Here is a 22164-nt window from a genome sequence, read left to right on the forward strand (position 1 = left end):
TGCTCAAATAGTAAATTGTTCGGCCGTTATACGACATAGTTTTTATTATATGTTTATTAGACCCTTGTGCTCAAAGGTTTTGTGCCCTTGCACGCCACTATCTTATTATATCTATTATGACGACCTATCTTCTATGTGCTGTCATAATATGCCCAATTAAAATAATTAGTTCAGCAATGACGAATCAGCTTCACCAGATGAAGACTTCGGAATTCTAATTATCAGTAAAACCAAGGAATCAAGTTCTCATATAATACCGGTTGGGTACATATGAAGAAAAATAAATTAAAATAATCTATGTGTGTTTGCAAAATTTAATTGATTTTGACATTGGTTGCTTTAAAAGAAACATACAGCTAAATAAACTAAAAATGTCAAGTCTAAATAAAAAGAAAAATCATTGATTTCTACATTGAACAGCGCTTTTATAATTATCATGTACAGAACCGAATAGCAATAAATTTAAATTACAAAGGGCAAAATTCTAGAAGAACGAAAAACGTTATTATTTTTAATGACTATTACTAAATATGAAAAAAACCAGAATGATGATTTTTCAGACAACATTATATATTTTTTTTTACGCAATTTTTTTAATTAGTCTTGTTGCTATTATTTTTACATAAATGTGAAAAATGTAAACAAAAGTTATATGTTGTCTTATATTTTAATATTATATTTGCCACTATACATACTTATACACTATCATACTATTATTTTTTATGTATTCTATAATTTTTTTAAATTTTTCAAATGCAATTGCTCATGCTATTAACTTTTAACTATTATATTATCGACTAATATTTAATATTCACATTAATAATTTTTAATCATTATATATCATAAATACTAAATTTATTAATCAACTACTATTATACAATATTTTTATTATATTTATTCAATTTATTTAACTATATTAAACTTTAATTGTGAGGACACAACACTTAAAAAATTAGGGTGGATGTCGTAATATGTCCAATGCTTTGCTTTACGCATCTTACATTTATCAATCAAAAATTTGTAATCTGTATTTTATATTACTTGTAAACAAACAAATAACTTATCTGTCATAACATGTACACAATTTCTTATTATTTATATATATATATGTCAATTTATCCATTGTTAAATATGCTATCTCAATATAATAACCATGTAATGTATATTTAAATACAATAAACTAAAAAGGTCACTAAAAGCTCTGACAACAATATCCCTGGATTGAGGGTACTACCATACACTATAAAAAAGCACTGAAGTCCTTTCAGACTCCAGTTCGTTTTCGCCGAATTCAAATTAAAAAAAACAATTTTTAGCCACGACCCCGTGTTGTTGTCGGCTATCTTTTTATGCGTCTTGCTTACATACATACGAAAATAATTTGTTTTGACTTATTATTTTGTGACAAGGTACGAATTTAATACCTCTATATATCAGAAGGATTGTCGAATTGTCTTTGAGTTACAATTCATTGTTGCGAAAAAAAGCAAGTAAATTTATATTATCCCAAAAATTTAGAGTTAATAAATCTGAGTGAGAACGACGAAACAATAGATAATTCATTATATTAATATTGTAGAATATTATACTAGATTGGTTGGTTAAGGTCTTGTACATAGTCACTTTACATTGTATCCGTGAACTGGCCTGTCGTTCCGTTGCCCTTGTGCATATTGTTAGATACCAACCAGACTGTACTTTATTACACCTCTGCAAAGAATTTTGCGTTAATTAATTTTGATATCTACTTGTCTTTGTTGTTGTAAACCCTCGGACTCTACAACCCCGATAGAACCTTGTTGCTCACAATTTGACCAAATCCCCATACATCCACCTTGGTCAAAATACCCATACATTCTTACAACCTTATTAATATTTTTATTAGTATATTAAGAGGAAGGACGCTGCTATTTCTAAAAAGAAATATTCTAGCTACTAATGGTTTATTATAAGCTATAATTTCAGTCTTATAACTGAAATTATTATTAACTAACTAGGGTCAGAATAATCGAACTTTATTATTATTATTATTTTAATTTTTTCTAGTGATTATATTCTATTATAATAATAGAAAAATAATTTATAAAGATAGTCAATTTTTGTTGTTGTTAAATTGAGTATCTTTAAACAGTCATTTTATGTAGTTTGTTTGGGTATCAAATATTATTTAAAATATAGTTTGAAGTGTGTTTTAAGGCAGCGTTTGTGTTCAATTATATTTACACTGAATATTTTATTTTTTTGATAAAGTAAGATTATGAGCACGTGTAGTTAATTTATCAAGTAATTTGTGGGATACTATAGAGATTTTTATTCATTTTTATAACTTTATAATGTTTAATATTAATATTGTATAACATTACATAACACGCCTTGAACAGTATGGTCGCTATATATACATTAAGTCATGGATAATGATAGTTTTGTCGGTAAAATGAATACACGTGGTAAAACTAATAGATAATTTGTAAGTTCGGACATTTTAGTGTTCCACTGAGTAGTTATTCGATTAATGCATACAAATTAAGGTATATGACGTATTTTTAAAAGATATGAAGGTTAAATAGTTTATTTTAATAATATTTTAGTACATCACGCTATTATTGACATTTTAGTAAGAATATTAAATGTGGGCTTTGAATATTGTTTTACAATACAGTAAAATATAATACATTTACCGACTGGAAATCTAATAGTAGATATAAAGTCGTTATGTAATTATACGAGTTACAGTATGCGGTAATTAATTTTGAATACGAACGGTCATGAAATGTTTCAATGTATTATTTTTCTCATAAATTATGTTTGTAGACAATATAATTCGGCAAAGATTTAATCAGGATTCTAAATATTGGTCATAGAAAATCTTTTTACTTATCTAAAAGTAATATCTAAATTTTTTTCCAATTATTCAATTTTTGAGATACATATTATGTCTAATGAAAAAATCACTCTTTTAACCTTCTTTTCAAAAAGCTATACCTTTTCAATATTCTAATGATTCACAAAGAATTATTATTAATAATTCTTAGAGCATTGAAAATGTCGGAAATATGTAATTATTTCGAGTGAGTATGCAAATTTTTATAACCTTATTTCTGTTTTGCGGCCTACCATAAAACATAAAGTTAACATTGGACAAAGTGGATTAAAAATAACAGACGTTCCTAGATAAATAAAAAAATTAATAAAATTACACCACCCACAATATTAAAAATTAATATATTTCTGTCGTGTAGTGATCTATGATTTTAGATTTTAGCCTCAAGTAGAAAATTTTATTGTCAAAAGATAATTATTAATGTATTTTCTGTTAATAACAATAAAGTTGGCCTAGTCCAATGAGTAGAAACGTATGTTTCAGCACACGGGGTCCCGTGTTCAAGTCTTAGGATGCCGAAAAAAATTTTTTTGTGATTTTCTCATTGGTTAGTCTGGTCTCTGCTGCATAATACCAGTCCTATTCATCATTGGCCTAGTCAGAAATCTTCTTTGAATCCTTAACATGTAAATGGGGCCATCATACTCTGTAGTATGTTAATTTCAGGAAATAGAAGGAAGTAAAACCGATCACACAATTTTAATAACAGTTATTTATTACTAATGTATACAAATTTATAATTAGTTGATTTCATTCACTAGATGTATATAAATAACTTAATAATACCAATTTTTGAGAATAAAAAAAAAAGGAACAATTGAATAAATATTAAATGAAATTAATTAATGAACTTTAAACAATAATACTTAAATTTTTGAAAAAAATTCTACACATATTTTGTATAACATTTTAATTAAATTTATTTATTTTTTGAATTCATTTTTTATATTAATTAAAATAAATAAGTGCATATAATATAAATAATATTTATATTTTAATATAAATAAAATAAGTAATAAATATAATTTATTATTTATATTATTAGACTTATACATAAAAATAAATTTAGATAATATTCATTATTTATAGTAATCATATTTATTTTTATTAATAATGAAATAAGTAAGTTACCAATAATGAATAACGATTAAATGTTATTTATTAAATAATATTTAAAAAATTATAGAAAATATTAATTATATATTTTTAATTACTTTTGTAAGTAAATAAATTATTGGTATAAATAATAATTACTATCTTACTTTTATAAATGATTAATAATAGAAAGTAATAAAGTATATTAGCTTCGATGAGAAGCTGAGTTGGTATTAAATTTACTATAATATGTTTTTTTGTGCCTGTTACCATTTTTTCACAGCTCTCACCGAACTGATATCTTTTAACAATACGTCAAAAGATCACAAATTGTATCTAGTCGAAGATATTACCCTCAAAAAATGAAAAAGTTTTCCTCGTTCCCCATTAATGGGGGAAATCTCTAAAAATCTTAAAAATTAAAAAATCACTTATTTTCTACATTTTTTTAATTTAAAACTTAATTTTTTGAAAAATGTATTGAACAATACAATTTTTTAATAGATATATTACATATTAACCTATCATTTGGTCATTTTTTTTTTTAATCTGATCCTTTACCTACCAATTTAAAATGACAACTTTTTATTTAATTTTTGAAAGTGTTCCGGAAATATTGACACTTATATATATATATATATATATTAAATTAAAACTTATGTAATATACTGTATTATGAAAAAAAAAAATTTCGGACTTTATATTGTCTTCACGATGAAAATGGCCATTGTATGCTATTTTTGTGTTAAAATTCTGAATTTTTAACTTTATAATGCTATTACTTTTTTAACACTTAGTAAAACCAATACCTTCTCAGCTTCGCATCGAAGCTAAAAGTATTACATTAAGACCTTTTACTTTTATATACGTTTGATATATAAGTAATAACTAGTTAATCATTTTTTATAATTTCTCCGTAATAATTACAATACTAAGTTATTAAATATCAATTTCATACTATATTTTATTATTATAATAAATCATAAAACTTGTAATCAGGATATAAATAAAGAAATAGGAGATTATGTTGCTTTTGGAATAGTTTTGAAATAGTCAAGTCATAGACAGTGATCGAATTTAATAAAACTTAACAGGCACTAACAAAAATTAATTCATTTACCTACTTATTAGGATGTTTTTGATGAATTTCTTATTATTTGACATAACTATTTTTGTAAAAAAATTCGATATTTATTTTATTTTATTATAAGTTGCGAACATGAACGAGTGACAACACGGGATCAACATTCCGGTTATTTCCGAAACTTCCAAAAAACTCTACCATTCTTTTCAGTAGATCTCGTATACAAAAACCCATCATTGTGTAGAAAGGGATGTTTCGTAACTCTATATATTAGTTCCATGACTATTTTTACTAAAGATTTTAATTAACTTCGAATTTTACAACTACTGATTACAAAAAATTTAGCAACTACACAATTTGAGGTTCTAATTGAATTTAAATATTGAAAAAAAAATATTAACAAATGAACTAAAATTATTATGGCAACCATTGGAACAAAAAATAATTGTGAAAAAAAAAATTTGATGAAAAAATCGGTTAGTAGGAAAAATAGAATGGAAAAGTAGTGAACATTTCATTATAAAGTTTAAAATATAAAAAATAATTTTTTACAAAAATCGTATTTTTTTTATTAACTTTGATGTCAGTTTTAACCATGTAAACAAAATAAAGTCCGAACATTTTTTTTTCATATTAAAGTATATTATATAAACTTTAATTTAAGATGTATATAAAAGTATTAGTATTTCCGGAATACTTTCAATAGTTAAGTTGAAAAAGTTAATTTTTTGTCAAAAAGATGTCTTTTTGAATCCCCTCCAATAGACAGGTAAAGTGTCAGATTTATAAAAAAAATATATAGAATGATAGGTAAATATCTTTTGTATATATATAAAAAAAAATTATGTTTGTTTGGTCAGTTTTAAAATAGTTATGGCAGATTTAAGTAAAAAAAATCAAAAATTAGGGTTTTTAAAATTTGTAATTTTTTTGGAAATTTCCCCCATTTACGGGGAACGAGGAAAATGTTTTCAATTTTTAAAAGTAATGTCTTTGATTAGATACAATTTATGATCTTTTGACGTATTGTTAAAAAATATCGGTTCGGTAAGAGCTGAGAAAAAGTGGTAGTAGACAAAAAAAAACACACCATAGTAAAATTAATACCTTTACAGCTTTGCATCGAAGCTACAATCATTATTAAACATAAAAATCAATTTGATAGTGTTTTTAATATTTCAAGCTATATTATTAAATACAACATCATTTTCATGTTAAAAGTTATCTTATGCATATTTAATTTAATGAGCTATTCAATGTCAATCTAGTTTGGTTGATGTAATGTCTGAAGTTCAATTCAATGGTAAATTTTCATTTTGCGTGCCATCTATTTTTAATGCTACTGGCTTTTTCCTAAAAAAATACAAGCAATTTTTAAGTCAATAAAAAACATTTAAAATTTCTTTTATTACTTTCAAAATTGTTCTAATAATTATATAAAATAGTAATAAATAATAATTATTTACTGTTATAGTAATAGAAAATTACCGGTACCTTATAAATTAGGAAAATATGATTTATGAAGGGTAAAATAAATAAATAAATAATAGCGTTAAAGAGGGAACACTCAAGAAAAAAATTTTGTGGTAAAATTAATTACGGAAATGCAGACGTACCGGTTATTATCAAAATGAAAAACAAGAATAATATAGAAAAATAACGTTGGGATGTTTTTTATTTACACCATAAAGTATTCATAAAAATCTTTAATTTAGTTTACGTTTTAAGAACGCAAAAATCCCAAAAAATTTTCAATAATTGAAAATAATGAATTATTTTTAACAAAAAATAATTTCAGTTTTTTTTTTGCTTTGGCAGCCAAATTCTACTAAAGGAAGGTCATCGAGACAAATTTGTTTGCACATTAAGTATTTTTCAAGAACTATAATTTGATATTGATTTATAGAATGCAAACGTTCCGCCGAAATAGTTTCAAAAATTTTAATGAAAAATACAATTTTCATACGTTAGTGGTTTTATTAAAAACTGCTTCATTATTGAAATATTGAAATAAACGTGTAAATAAAAGAGCTCAAAAATAATCTCAATATTTTTTGTATTATTAGATTAATTAATAATGGTACGAAATATCAAATAGTAACAATGGAAATATTCGATAGTCATTCAAAAATTAAAAAAACTATTCGATAGTTTAAAATATTTGAAAATGCCCTTCAATAATACATTATTAAGTAGTTCAAGATTGTAAAATTACAGTGTATACATCATAATATTTTGTAGATATGTATATTTGAATAATGTGTATGATTTTTTAAAAATGAACTAATTTTAATTTAAAAATACGTGCAGCAAATATCAATAAAGTGAAACTATAATTTTTATTTTTAACTCTTGGTGTTTTTTTCTACAACTATTCTGACTTTTTGTTTACTTACTGTCTTCCAAACGCAATTCTTATGAAGTGTGAAAATGGCTCATCGATAATCAAATACAAAATAGCGGCAAACAAATAACTTTTAATAGAATCGTATATCCAAGCATTTATCTAATAATTCATGTGTATACAAATAAAATAAAAATTATTTTAATAACATTAAAATTAAATTATTACTAGTAAATCCATGTAAATTGTCAAAAAACGTAACATCTGTGATATTCTAATGATTAATATTATCAGATTTCAGTTTTTGAAACAATTTAAAGACATCATACAGTTCAGAGAGCCCAATTTTTATGTTTGACATTTTTAATATTAAAACGTTATTCAATTGAGATGCGAATAATTATTTGTATTTCAATGTGTGATTTTTTCACAGGCTTACTAATCATTTCGGGTTTTTATTGAGTACAAAGTTTAAAAAATTATAATTTCAAATATGAATATTACATAAATTACATTTTTATATATAAAATTAAGTAAAAGGAAACACTTAAGATTTGGACCCAAATCTTTAGTATTTCTAGCCTTGTATTGAACTAATTACATCTTGTATGTACTTGTATTAAAACCTGTTTTAATTTTGTTTATTTTTTTAACCGATCTAATATAAACAAAATCAAAAAAGACTTTAAAGTAAATATTCATGTAAATGATTATTTTTTTCTATACATTAATATTGTAATAAATACTTACCAAATTGTTGAAAGAGCTGTGCGTAACTGTCCTTTCTGATCCTGTCGAAATAATCATAACAATTAAATTTACCAGGTATACGCAGTATGAAAGCCTGCCCAGTGGTACAACAAAGCGATTACTAAGTAATTTTATTAATGGACCTGTTTAATTATGAAATAATTTGGAACATTAATAATCATATGCATGTTGATTTTAATTACCATATCCCGTAGTTAATTGAGAAATGATAATCCAAGATAAAATTAAAGGCCACGTGCAATGGAAGATGCTAGCATACAAAGCATTTTCTATCGCACTGTATGGCCTGTTCCTTTCGTAGAATTTCACTCCATAAAATTGGGCTAACATAGAAACTGTCGTAACAACTAAAGTTCCAATGTAAACTAATGTCTTAAAAAATATAGAATAATAAACAACTAATTAATCACGTAGTTTTTTTATTTGACTTACATAGGACATTTTAAATTTGGTTTCCTTCAACTTTTCTAAAAGAAATGACGTGGCTAAACCGGTTAAAAATGGAATAGCTCTAAAATAAACCGGTGTATAAATTTTATTGTATAAAACTGAACTTCTAGGATTTGACAAAAATCTAAAAAAAAATTGGATTAGTAAAAAAAAGCTATATAAAAATATTTAAAGGATTCAACTTTAAAGACACAATAATATTCTTAGTTCTCAATTTTACATTTTTTATTTAAGAAATTTTATTTTTGAAAATTTAAAGAAAATCTTTTAATTACGTGAGAAATTATAAAATAAATACTACATTTAAATATTCCGACGAGTAAAATAGTGTTCCAAGAAGAACTGGGAATTATACAAGAAGTAGCTAGATTTAATGGGTATGATCAAAACTCAATTTTAAAATTAGTAAAAATACAAAAGTGAATTAAAGAAATTAGGCCAAACAGTACACTAACGAGTGAAGAGAAAAATAGAGTAATTAGGTTGTCTATATAATATTATTATAGTTTCAAATGAACTATATAAGATTTTTAAAATTTCAAGATTACTTTAGTCATTTTTGAGAGTAATAATTTAAAAGGTATATTGTAAAACCCAAAACATAAAATAGAAGAAGGACAAATCAGGAAATTATAAAATACAATTCCAAAGCTGTGAAAAATGTTATGTAAGTCTAACAAAAAAAAACAAATGTTAAATCACACGAGTAAGAAAGTATAATATACAATATAAAATACGAAGTCAATTTTAATTGTTTGAAGTGGGATAATTAACTGTTCAATAAGGACCTAACTAAACCCATAAACATAGAACAATAATAATATACGCGAAGGTATATTTAGAATAAAATTTTATTTATTTTTATGAAAAAAATTATTGTTTAACGAATCTATAGAGGAAGTATTCTTAATAAATTACACTGTAGATATAATTTAATTAAAATTAACATTATAATAAAATAGAATATCTAAGCTACTTACGGAACATCTATTTTAAGAAGACCATTTAAATTTTGCGTGTAAGTTATATAAAATGGTAAACCTAATGATACAACCAAAAAAAATCCAAGTACTGCAAGGCCAAATTTTTTACTCTTGGTGTAAGTATATCCAAGTATTATACAAATCATATAATATTGTAAATCACATGAAATATACCAACTTGTGATGAGACACTTAAACATAGAAATATTATCTAATTTACTTTAGCAAATTTTAATTAAAGAAAAATTTATTTGTTTTTCTTAAATGACAAATAAAAATAATCAAAAAGCATCTTTATTCATTTTTGTAATATTTCTATCAAAGTAACTATAACTTCTAGAATTAATAGTTTTGAACTCTATTTGAGATTCATAGCATTATTTTTATATTATAGTTTTGAGTTGTAAAAGTAACCAAGGACTGATAACGTACAACAGGATGAAGAAGTTCACTAAGAGAAAAGGTGTTAATACAGTGCATGTTATACACTCTCTGTATACCATACTTAACTAGCAAATATAGTATTCATTTGTTGTAATATACACAATTCCGTTACGTTTCACATTTTACATAAATGTTATAATTTATTAATTTTTTTACAACCATTAGGTTGGTTAAATATCAATTGAATTGGTTTACCCTGTGGAAAATTTTAAGTGCAGTGGTTTTCCGTCGACTTCTGCAACTTTTATCAACAACTTAAAAATCTGATTTTCGATCGCAAGTATTTAAACTACTATAATTAGAGCCAGGATTGTAAAAAAACATGTTATTTAAAAAATTGATTTTTAAAGTGTTTTTTTTTTGTTTTAATCATCTTAAACATTTTTTTCATCGAATTGTAATATTAACGTTTAAATAAAACGTTTAAAATATAAGTCTAATATTTTTATAAATTATTCATTAATTGTAATTACAAAATAGAGAAAATATTTTTATTTAATAGTCAAAGATTGTAAAAATTTCTCAATTATAGTATTCAATAAAGTTTTTTCAGAAATAGATAGTCAAAAAAGTATAAAACAGATATTATAATAGTTACATGTGAAATAAACACAAGCATTGAGGGCTAGCTACCCTACAAGGTTACATTATTACTATATACCGACCCTTTCAATATCAAAATCATTGGGAGCATATGCCGAAATAGTTGGGGCTTTTTGATTATTCGTACATATATTGTCTTATCGTATATCTAATACAGTTGAATTCCACTGATGTTTAAATAATTTTGTTAATAAAAACTTAACAATAAAAACTTGTTTTAAACATACTTTTAAAAAAATATATTTTAAGCGTAACAACCCTGGTTAGAACAGTTTAAAGTAGGTATAACTTCTGACCATGATATAATATTCTTAATAGTTATTTGATAACTTTAATCTCGTTAAAACAAAAATTGAATTTAATAAATCATGTTATAATAATTGATGAAATAATAATAACGTTTTTATTATTTTTTTATAAGTTGTTGTTTTAAACTAAAAGTTCTAATAAATTTTTTTTGTTTTATTTATCATAAAATACATCACATGAACATATATTCTTATAAATTATAAAAAAAAAAATTAATACGTATTGACACTTGATAATTTTAATAAAAATAAAAAAAATTTATGATTCATTAATCTATTTTTTTTTTGCTATTACTTTCTTAATAATTTCAAATAAAACCAAAGTACCTTTACTTTATTTTTAAAGTATAACATTAAATAAAAATTATTATCAAATTTTATTTTTCAAAATGTTTAGTGTTATTAAAAATAATTTTTATGTCTAATTATAAATTGAAAGTTGCCCTTCCAATCCTGAAATCATACTAGTCACGGTGTACAGATACAGAGTGTTCATTAAGTAAAGAAACAGCTCAGTTGTTACGAACAATGAGATTAATAGAAACCCGTTTCCTTATTTACTGAACACTATATACAGGCGAGTCACATTGCTATGACAAATTCAAAAATATTTGATCCAAAATATATTTTACGTAATTTCCTTTATTTAATAACTTTTGTACCGAGTACTATAAAAATACCACAAAGTATTTTTTTGATTTATCTAAAAAAATAACTAATTTTATCATTACATCTTAGAACAAATTATAGACTTAGCTGGAATGGAAGGTTAAGTCCTTTAATTTAAAAACTACATCCTTTCCAAAAAAATGTTTTAAATATATATTATTATAAAAATATTTATTAAACAGGAATAAAATGAGGTTTAAACACCTAAAAATTTATTCTCTCTATGCCTATAATCAATCTTTTTATTTCAATAAAATACTAATAATAACGTAAAATATATATCTGTGACTATTTCATAAATTTGATATTTTAATTTTGATAGTTTTTCAGAAAAGCAAAAAGAATTAAAATTATAATGACACTTAATAAAAAAACATTGTTGTAGTACAAAAATAGATATATCAGTTTTTTGTAAATGATAAATAACACCCTTTTTTACACATATTACTAATTATCCCAAAATCATATTTTTGTGACTTATGAGCTTTTGGATAGATGCCATCTTTAATTTTTTTATTTTCGGAATTTTTTATATTCAAAAATTAATTCTTATACCTGATATTTAACATCGATAAAGTTGCTAATAAATAATATATTAGTCCACCAATTATCTCTACAAATATCTGCTTCGTACCATGTTTTTTGCTTCCAGAATGGTCCATTTCCAAAATGAGGTAATATTTGTGCAGTAAATGCCATTACAGCAATATATGATGGTAACATTCTAAATCAATATAATAAATATAACAATATATTAAAATGTATGTTTAGAACTTATGTTCTTATCAAGTTGTTGATTAAATGATAAAAAATAAACAGTTCTACAAACAATATAAAGAATATATAATAATTAGAACCATTTAAATAATTAGGAATTAAAAAAAATATGTTTTTATTAAATTAATCAAATTATTTATACAATATCATTCGAATGCATTTATGTTATGTAATTTTGTCCAAATATTTTATTATATTTGTATAATTTTGTGGTTTTGTTTTCTAAAAGATAATTACAATTTTAGCAATAATGCTAAATATTATTCACTAGAACAAAAAGAAACATTAAATTTCAATAGATTCTTGTGCAAATTAACATTTTTGAAATGTATAAATCCAATGTTTCCGTTAAAATTTAATTGTCATTTTTCAACGTATGTTAGAAACACTCTCCACTATAGACGTAATAGAAAATCTCCAAAACATATTTTTGTGAAATATCAGTTTATTGAAATTAAAAAATAGTATCAAGCGTTAACTAACTAGTTTGGAATCATAAGATATTTATATGACACATGATTTTTACGAAAACTAAATTGATAAAATATTCCTCTCTCTTGTAAGAAAAAAAAATGATTCCTGACCTCACGACTCTGTAAATTAATGGCATTATTATCTTTTTCCACAATGGTGCTTTACTTGTGAATACTGGATATAGTACTATATATGTTAAGAATCCAGTCATAAAAAAAAATGGATCAATTATGTTCTGTCCAGTTAATAAACTTGGAAAACCAGCAACATAAATCTGAAACATTCACATAATAAGAATAATATTGTTTATACATTCATTTAAATAATAGAGCTCGTTACTGTTTAAATTTACAAATACATTTAATTACATAGCATATTAGTATATTGTATAAGCTATTAATATGAAAATTGATACTGAATACATAAATTAATTTGTAATCAAATAGTAAATTTAATAATATGTTATCGCATTACACTTACTGATTCAAAAATTTCAGGGTAGTTTAAAGGAAGGCCGACCAAATGAAATAATCGATGGGCAAGTAATATGACTGCCATAAGTAAAACTTTCAATCCATTAATAAAGTTCAACTCATTATTTTTATTGTAAGCTAAAAGGTTCTTGCCATTTTTTATAATGGAGAATGCTAGGTAAATACCGTCATTTTCAACTAAAAATATCGTAGCTAATATTATGTATTGCTGAATAACAGGTTAATCCATGTGTATACATTAAAAATGCGGGTGGAGTATACGTACACTAGTACAGGCTGTAACCATCCTCGCTACATATCCACTGTACTAAAATATATAATAAAGTACTCAAAGAGTACACTCAAAAGTTATAAGCGTATACCTATGTACTAAAAATATTACACCCCAATTAATTTTTGAATAATAATTTTTTCATAAAAAGCGTACAGATTAGAATTTTTGTTTATTTTTATGAACCATAATAAATATTATGTTATTGTAATAAAATATATTTTTAATGGTAGTTTTTAAAGGTAACTTACGAAAATTAAATGAGAACTTGTTATTATATTTTACTATTAAACAGTATTTATTTAAGAAAATGTTGACTGTTCAAATACCCAGTTTTGTATCATTACTTTTCAATTTAATGGATCAAATCTAATGATCCACCAAACATTTTTCATTACTTTTTTTAAAAAATAATTTTTATACTTTAAAATCATGTTAAAAGTTATTTTTTATTATTTGACTCAAATAAGAAAAAAATATTATTTTTTTATTATTTAATTTTTTAAAAAATATAAAATAACCATTTTTTAGCTCTTATTTCTTATAAAAAATATTGATGGGTTGATAACTTTAGGGTAAGTCAGTTACAAGTATTTTAATACATTGAATGGGAATGTAGCGCAGGTGAAGATTGTATTATAAATATTCGCTAATACAAGCTGTCTATAAATGTAAAAATTATTTTAAAAAAACTAACGCAAAATTTTCGTAGGATCAAAAGTTATTAAAGATGTTAAAATTCGGTGAGACGCTTGAATATATAAATATACATACGAATAAATATATGATCTTTCTTAAAGTAAAATAAAAAATGAAGTACTTATTGAAATTTTAATTAATACAGTATAGAAAAATACAATTTTTCTATTTATGGTTTTTATTATATTCTAGTTATTAGAATATTTCAATCTATGGTGGAATTTTAAATTACATTTAATGAAATTTTAAATAATAAATGTCATACTAATTTTGTCTGGTTCTCTTACTTCTTTCTGTGCCTTCCAATTTAAATATATTCTTGTAGTGGTAAAATGTAGCGCAACAGCAAATAAGAAACATAAAACAAAAAACTGCACTAAAAAAAAAGTTATTTAATTTTCTTTTTATAAATTTCTTCTATTTTTTGATTAACATAACGTTAAAAAAAAATTGTGGGCATGCTAAGTTAATTGTTCCCTTGACCTACTATTTTTTGTATAATATTAATTATATTTTTTTAATTTTGGAAGACTAAACCCCTTTAAGTACCACAAGGAAACCCCTTTAAATACTTTAAATATTTTTAAAAAAATTAAAAAATATACATTTTACGCATTTAAATAGCTGTTGTGAAAGTTCTGAAATATGCATTTATATATTAAAAACTTGTAAATGAATAATAAAATAATTATATATTTATTTATAAAAATCTAAAATTATGCACTTAAAACATGATTTATAAAAAAAAAGATTAAAAGTTGAAAAAATAAAATATTTATACTAAAATTTTGTCGATAGTGATAATATAAAAATGTTAAACTGCATCATTGTGATTATGACTACTAAGAGCTTTGGTTGTTAAGTGTGTAACCTGGCACCCACATTATGAAATTCCGAAAAAAGAAATTAATTGTACATTAAAATACGTACATAACACTAAATGAAGAGTGAATGTGTCAAACGTTCTATGTGCCAAAGGCCACAATCTTGTATGTGTTTCAAATGTCAATTAAATTTTTTACTTGTACAAAATTGCATTCATAGATGGTATTCGTTATGTGAGACATGCCATTGTTACCATTGTTTTTTGTGTTTTCTGAACAAATATGTTTTTGGCACATAGAACGTTTGACACATTCACTCTTCAAATAATAACGCACATTCGGTTATATCATTCTTAAATTACCAGGTAACGTAGTAGCCATTTGTGAAAGGGTACATGTCATCCTTAATGGAGCATAGTAATGGATTGACTGTAGCTGCAGTTTTTACTTGTTCAGGAAGAAATATTTCATCTAATTTTATTTGTAATGATTTCTCTAGATCAGCAGCTGAACAAGAAGCAGGTATGCACATTCCAAATTTCACCAGGTTCCTGGGTAATTGATCTTTGTAATCGATCCACTAAAATTTTAAATTATATTATTGTTTTGTTGAATTGTAACTCTTTTTTATAAATATTTTATTATACACATGTTCAATTATAAGACAGAATAAATGTTTAACTAAGTCTCATTGACATTAATTTAGACATATTCTATTTCTAGTACTTCATTCTGTTAGTATTAAATTTACTAAAAGCCTATGAAATTAAAATATAATTTTAATAATAACGTCAAGGTTAATGTTGTCAATTAGAATTTTTTTAGAACATGAGAACAATTTTATCAAATATGAAAATTTTATAACACATTTTTTTTTAATCTTAATTAAAGTCCAAATGTTTATAAATTAATAACATCATACTTGATATATGCTATTTTAATTAATAAAATATATATTTCAGCTTCGATGCGTAGCTGAAAAGCTATTGATTTTAACCAGATGTATTTTTTTTTTTGTTGATATATGCCATTATTTCCGCTTCTACTGGACAATAATAATACGTTATAATATAACTATATATTATATAGTCAATAATACATAAAAATATCATAAAACATAAATAGTTGAAGCTATAATCATCATAATTATGAAGAGTATTAACGAAATACTAGTATCATTCTAAATTATTTCATATTACAGCTTATTTTAAATTAGAATATATAAATATAAAAACAAAACAAAAAAATCCCAGTACAGGGGGGTCGCGGCATAGTTGGATTAAGTACAATAATGTCTGACAGTGATTAAAATCACTATCATAAATAAATATAGTTTGAAAAAACTGAAAACCCCGCTTTTAAAGCATATCGAACTAAAAAGTTAAAAATAATTTTAAAAATAAGCTTAAAACAATAATGAACGAAAAATACTAGTATTATTGTGAAAAAAAGCGTCGAACGGTCAATATACGAAAATTATGGCACAAAGCCCCCACGCTTTTTTTCACAATAATACTAGTATTTTTCGTTCATTTTTGTTTTAAGCTTATTTTTAAAATTATTGTTAACTTTTTAGTTTTTTATTACATCGCTGTTACATTGACGGAGAGTTTATTGTCAATGGATATAGTAATATCCATTTGGATATTACTATACACACAATAGTAATGGATATAATTTCTGTATTGCCAGTTAGTGTGTTTATAAACTCACAACAATGTGTCTTATTACCATTGATAATAAAGGCTATATGCTTGCTAATATCGTCGTAAAAAATACAGTAAGCTACCTGTATTTGTAATCCCTTATGTATTATACATGTATATTAACTCAAAACAATTTGAATTTTTAAATGTTGATATCTAATAATAAATAATAAAAATTTGTTTATATACATATGTAATATTGATGATACGCCCGCATGTACAGGTACGAAAATCAAAAATTATATAAGAAAATAGTGTTGTCGGTGAGCGGGGTGGGGTGAATGCGTTACGACAGTCTAGTTTCAAGGTCATAGACGACGGAATACGCGAGAATAATATAACGTGCGCGTGCAGATTTACAAACACACAACCACAACATACACGTGAAACTAATGTAAGCGTGTTAAAAATGCTTCGATGCAAATCTTTAGGTAGTGTTTAATTTTTAAAAAATTGGTGGATTATTCCAAAAGCTACATGATCTGCTATTTCCTTATTTATATCCCGATTAAAATAAAGTATGTTGAATAAAAAAGGGATATAATTTATATCCCTTTTAATAATATTTACATCATATAAATATTATTTCTCATAAAAAAACTGTGTTGGTCTATACACTTTTCAATAAGTTATAACATTATAAAGTTAAAAATGTCGAAAAAAAAATGAGAATATTCACACAAAAATAGCATTCGGTATCCATTTTCACCGTGAAGACAAAATAAAGTCCAAAATTTTTTTTTCCATAATAAAGTTAATGTTTTCTATAAAAATTATAATGATATCCTATTATTGTTGTAATAAACCTAGTTATACGTTCATATTAATTCATGTGAATGTATATGTAGGTTTAATATAAATTCTAAACAAAAAATAATTATTTCGTTAGCAAAATTGTAAGCTGTACAGTAGGTTTAGTTATATACTATATCATTTTAACTATAATGTAACATTAAACACAACTGCCCTTTGTTAGATCGACGTAAATAGCTTCGGGATATAAACAAATAGAATTATCATACCACCACTCTCCTCCGAATTCGAATGAATTTGAATTCAAAAAAAGAAAAAATGTATCTAAAAGTAGTATGAACCTTATAATATGTGTTCTAATAATGTTTATATAAAAATTGTTTTTCTTACAACTAAAATAGGATATAACACCTACCCCAAAGATTTTATTCCAAGCATTATCCCAGTCTTGTAAATTTTCGAATGCTTTCAATGAATAGTTTTCATTTGTTAATGCAGAGGATAATTTGATGTTTGCAATACAATATTGACCTTGAAGTGGATACTGAATATCAATACATTCGTCATAAACACCCATTTGATAAAGACTTCCACTAAACATACCACTAGAATATTTATACCAGGAATCGGACACTAAAGAGAAACCAAAATTGAATCTTTATATTTTTTATATACTTTCAGTTATAACAATACATTTATTTACATTAAAAAAATTGAAGATTTTGGAATTTGGAAACTTTATAGAAGTTTAATTCAATACAAAGCTTAAGAAGTTTTTCTAACTTTTCTTATAAAATGCATATTATTTACATATTCTATCTAGATGGATCTTGTTATAATGAGACAAATGCTATTTTTAATATTTTTAAATAGTTGAAACATAAGCATTGTAAGGCAAAAGGGAAAATGATATTCAGTGGGTAATCGTGGTCGCCTAGTTTTGTACAAATCTATGATAGCTGAAAATCAGGTGACCTCATTTAATGATGATTTGAGTTATCAAAACCTTAAAAATTAATAAATATGTTAGTTATTAGTTTAGTTTTACTTTCAAAAAGTTATTTTCAATTTTATCATAAATATTTTGTTAAAACTTGCGATTTGAAAATCCTTTTCAAAGTAAATTTATTTTATTATATTTCACTTTGTTAATATAAAAAACGAACACGTTGTACCTATTAGAAATCTATTATGCAAATTATAACAAAATTTAACAAAAAAAATTTGTAAAAAATTTGAAAAACATACAAACAACTAATTTCGTAGTTATGTATATGGTAATGAAATGTATACCTGTTACAAATTATATCGCTGAGAGAGCCGTTAAATGAATAGAAGATTACTACATTATAATGTAATGTCATAAACAGTATTATCAACAAATTCTATCTGATTTAAAAAAACTTCCAGGTTGTAATAAAACAATGCTTACACTTTTTAAATAAATTAACAAAAAGTTCTTTTTATTGAAATTATGGCTCTGTTGTCATGAACCCATAACTATATGTAAATATTAGTTTTAAGGAATTTGTATTATTAGAAAGTAAAAGTAAATAATAGATTATTATTAATTGCATTAGAAAGTATAACACTAGAAGCATTGTTAATTGATTATTATTTCTAATAAAAAGGGACCTGACCACTCACTCGGGGTCAGTGTACAATCGATGAATGTTACATTATAGTTATTATTTTGACTCTTCTCGATTACACTCATCCGCGTGGGCAAATTGGATGTAGAAAACCCAGTTTACCATACTGTCAGCAAAATTCTGAATTCTTATTTTCAACAATTATACATGTATATATATATATATATGTATACAAGGTGATCGGTTTATCATAAGCCACACAATTATTAAATGTTAAAATCATTAAGATAACTAGTCTTCCTAACATTCTTCATTGGTCTAACTTGGTTATTTTTTATTCGTATACAGTGTATAATTAATAATTGGTAATATTTAGGAATATAAAATGATAGAATAAGATAATACAATGCATGTAATATTTTAGGTGTATCATGATAATTATTTTCATTGTAATCAGTGTTAGTTAATGCAAATAATTTAACAGTCAACATACTCCAAAAATATACTGAAAATCAATCATAACCCATGTAGATTACAACATATATTGTTACTAGACAAATTATTCAAAAACTGTAATGTATAATTATGAAACTTAAGAAATGAATGAAACATGTACGACAAAAGATTAAAATGAAATCAGAGTAGCATACTGTGGACGAGGCATAATTGAGGCAAATATAAATTATATTAGAGAGTAATTAAATCATTATCATAAAATACGCTTCGATATAAATCTGTAGATAGTGTTTAATTTTAAGGAATTAATGGATTATTAAAAAAACAACACCAACTCTTTTTTTCTTAATTATATCTTGATTAGTATTTGTTTGATTTATAAGAATAATGTATTAATAAATACTTAGTAATTAATAATTATTAATTATAATTATAAGTTTTATGATTTATAAATATTAACATGAATAATTTAATTATATTAATTAAATTCAGTATAAAATTTATATTCAATTATTTATTATTGTAAGATTTATAGAGAAATTATCAAAAATTATTAAGTAGTTGCGTATTAACTACGGTAGTTATTTGCACGTAGATAATTCGTCGCAACAAAATTTAATTTATAGTACGTAACATAAGCTTTAATTTCACATATATTTAAAGGACGCAGTATCTCCGGAAGATTTTCAAAAGTTATGTTGAAAAAGTTAACTTTTGTAAATTTAAATCCCCTCTAAGTAAAGGGTTAAAATAAAAAAGAATGATATAAAAAATACCTAAAGTTTCTATATAAAAAAAATTAATTTTATTCGTTCATTTTTGTAAAAGTAATGGAAGTTTTAAATAAAAAAGTGAAAGAAATGAATAAATTTACCAATTTTAAAAATCGTAATTTTTTGGGTGGTTTTCCCCATTTACAAGAATTAAGGGGAATCTTTTCTATTTTTATGAACAATGTTGTCTTAAACTAAAATCTTTTTACGTATTATTGAAAAAATCNTTTTTTGGGTGGTTTTCCCCATTTACAAGAATTAAGGGGAATCTTTTCTATTTTTATGAACAATGTTGTCTTAAACTAAAATCTTTTTACGTATTATTGAAAAAATCGATCCGATGATAGCTGAAAAAAAGTGGCAACAGACACAAAAGAAAAATCACATCATAGTAAAATTAATACCTTCTCAGCTTCCATCGAAGCTAAAAAAAGTACATTTTATGTAGATCATAAGTTATGTGAGTTGTCAGTTAGATCTGTTTTATACTATATATTGATAATTATAATATTAACAGGCTGCATAAATGATGCATTTAATGATTTTCGCTAAAAAATTAAACCTTAATCTAACAGATTAAAAAGATTTAAACAATTATACAATATACATTTACAATTTAAAACATTAAATATTAAAATTCTCTTTAAAATTTCCTCAAACTGAACTATGTTTTGTAGAAACCTGTAAAGTACTTAATTAAAAGTTTTTAAATACTTATTTTTCCAATCATTTTTTTAAAATTATTTTCAAAATATCTATACTTAATACAAATATTTTTTTGAATACTATTGAAATATTTGATCCCTAGTTTTATTCATAGGTAAGGACATATTTTTTTTTTTTGATAAATTTATTTAATAGTAATTTTTTTCAAAATTATTAATTAATACTCTAAACTTATACAATGTATACTGAGCAATGATAAAAAAATCTTTAATAAAATCAAATTTAAATGATATCAAGATTCAAATATTATTACAAGTTTAAAATACAATATTCATCCATCATTATGTTTAGTGAAAAGAACATTGATGGTATATTGATCATTATTAATAAATGTAGAATTCATATTTAATTTTTTTAATATTATAAATTTAATATTTACACAATATGTGCAACGTTATCTGACTTCTCATTAATAAAAGTCTCAAACCCTTATTTTTTACATGTTAGAATAAATCAATATATTGAAATAACATATTTATACGTTTATATATATTTACTTACTTTTAACAGCCCAAAGGGAATTATTCTTCAAGTGTCTAATATATAGATCTGATTGAATGCGACATAGTGAACTATTAGTTTGATCTAATGTTAAATTTGTAAAGGCTTTATAAAATAAATCTGCTGGTTGAGATGGAGGAAACACGTAATTCTTGGTGTTGATTTTAGATGAAGCATCTTCGAATTTGACAATCAGAGACTCATTTTCATTTTGTCTCAAAGATTGACTTAAAACTTTAGAAGTTAATAGATATAATATACTGAGTTTTATAGACACGAGTAGTATCATCATGTAATCGTCTAGGTATGAAGAATTTTAATGTATGCAATTTTACTTATAAAAATTAAATATCGCTTTGAAGTGATTATCAGCAAATTTATAGTGCGAATGGGAATACTACAAGGAAATTGAGCGTAACCTTAAACATGTTTTTCAAGTACATAATATCATTTTGTACAATTTATAAAAATATTTCAATAAAAATA

The 22164-nt window shown here is 23.9% G+C and overlaps 1 protein-coding gene across 1 annotated transcript; it reads right to left on the reverse strand.

The window, feature by feature from the left end:
* Nucleotides 1-4105: 4105 nt before the first annotated feature.
* LOC126894539 (nose resistant to fluoxetine protein 6-like) lies at nucleotides 4106-22031 on the reverse strand. The gene is made up of 13 exons (XM_050665624.1): nucleotides 21679-22031; nucleotides 18046-18263; nucleotides 15534-15751; nucleotides 14635-14723; nucleotides 13364-13554; nucleotides 12994-13157; nucleotides 12188-12356; nucleotides 9606-9799; nucleotides 8608-8749; nucleotides 8358-8547; nucleotides 8155-8297; nucleotides 7457-7566; nucleotides 4106-6413 (listed from the first exon to the last, which is right to left on the reverse strand). The coding sequence occupies exons 1-13, from the start codon at nucleotides 21968-21970 to the stop codon at nucleotides 6353-6355; spliced, it is 2181 nt and encodes a 726-aa protein (XP_050521581.1). The 5' UTR covers nucleotides 21971-22031; the 3' UTR covers nucleotides 4106-6352.
* Nucleotides 22032-22164: the final 133 nt, after the last annotated feature.

Source organism: Daktulosphaira vitifoliae, unplaced genomic scaffold (assembly GCF_025091365.1).
Source record: "Daktulosphaira vitifoliae isolate Bord-2020 unplaced genomic scaffold, ASM2509136v1 Scaffold_1, whole genome shotgun sequence".
Taxonomy (NCBI): Eukaryota; Metazoa; Arthropoda; class Insecta; order Hemiptera; family Phylloxeridae; genus Daktulosphaira; species Daktulosphaira vitifoliae.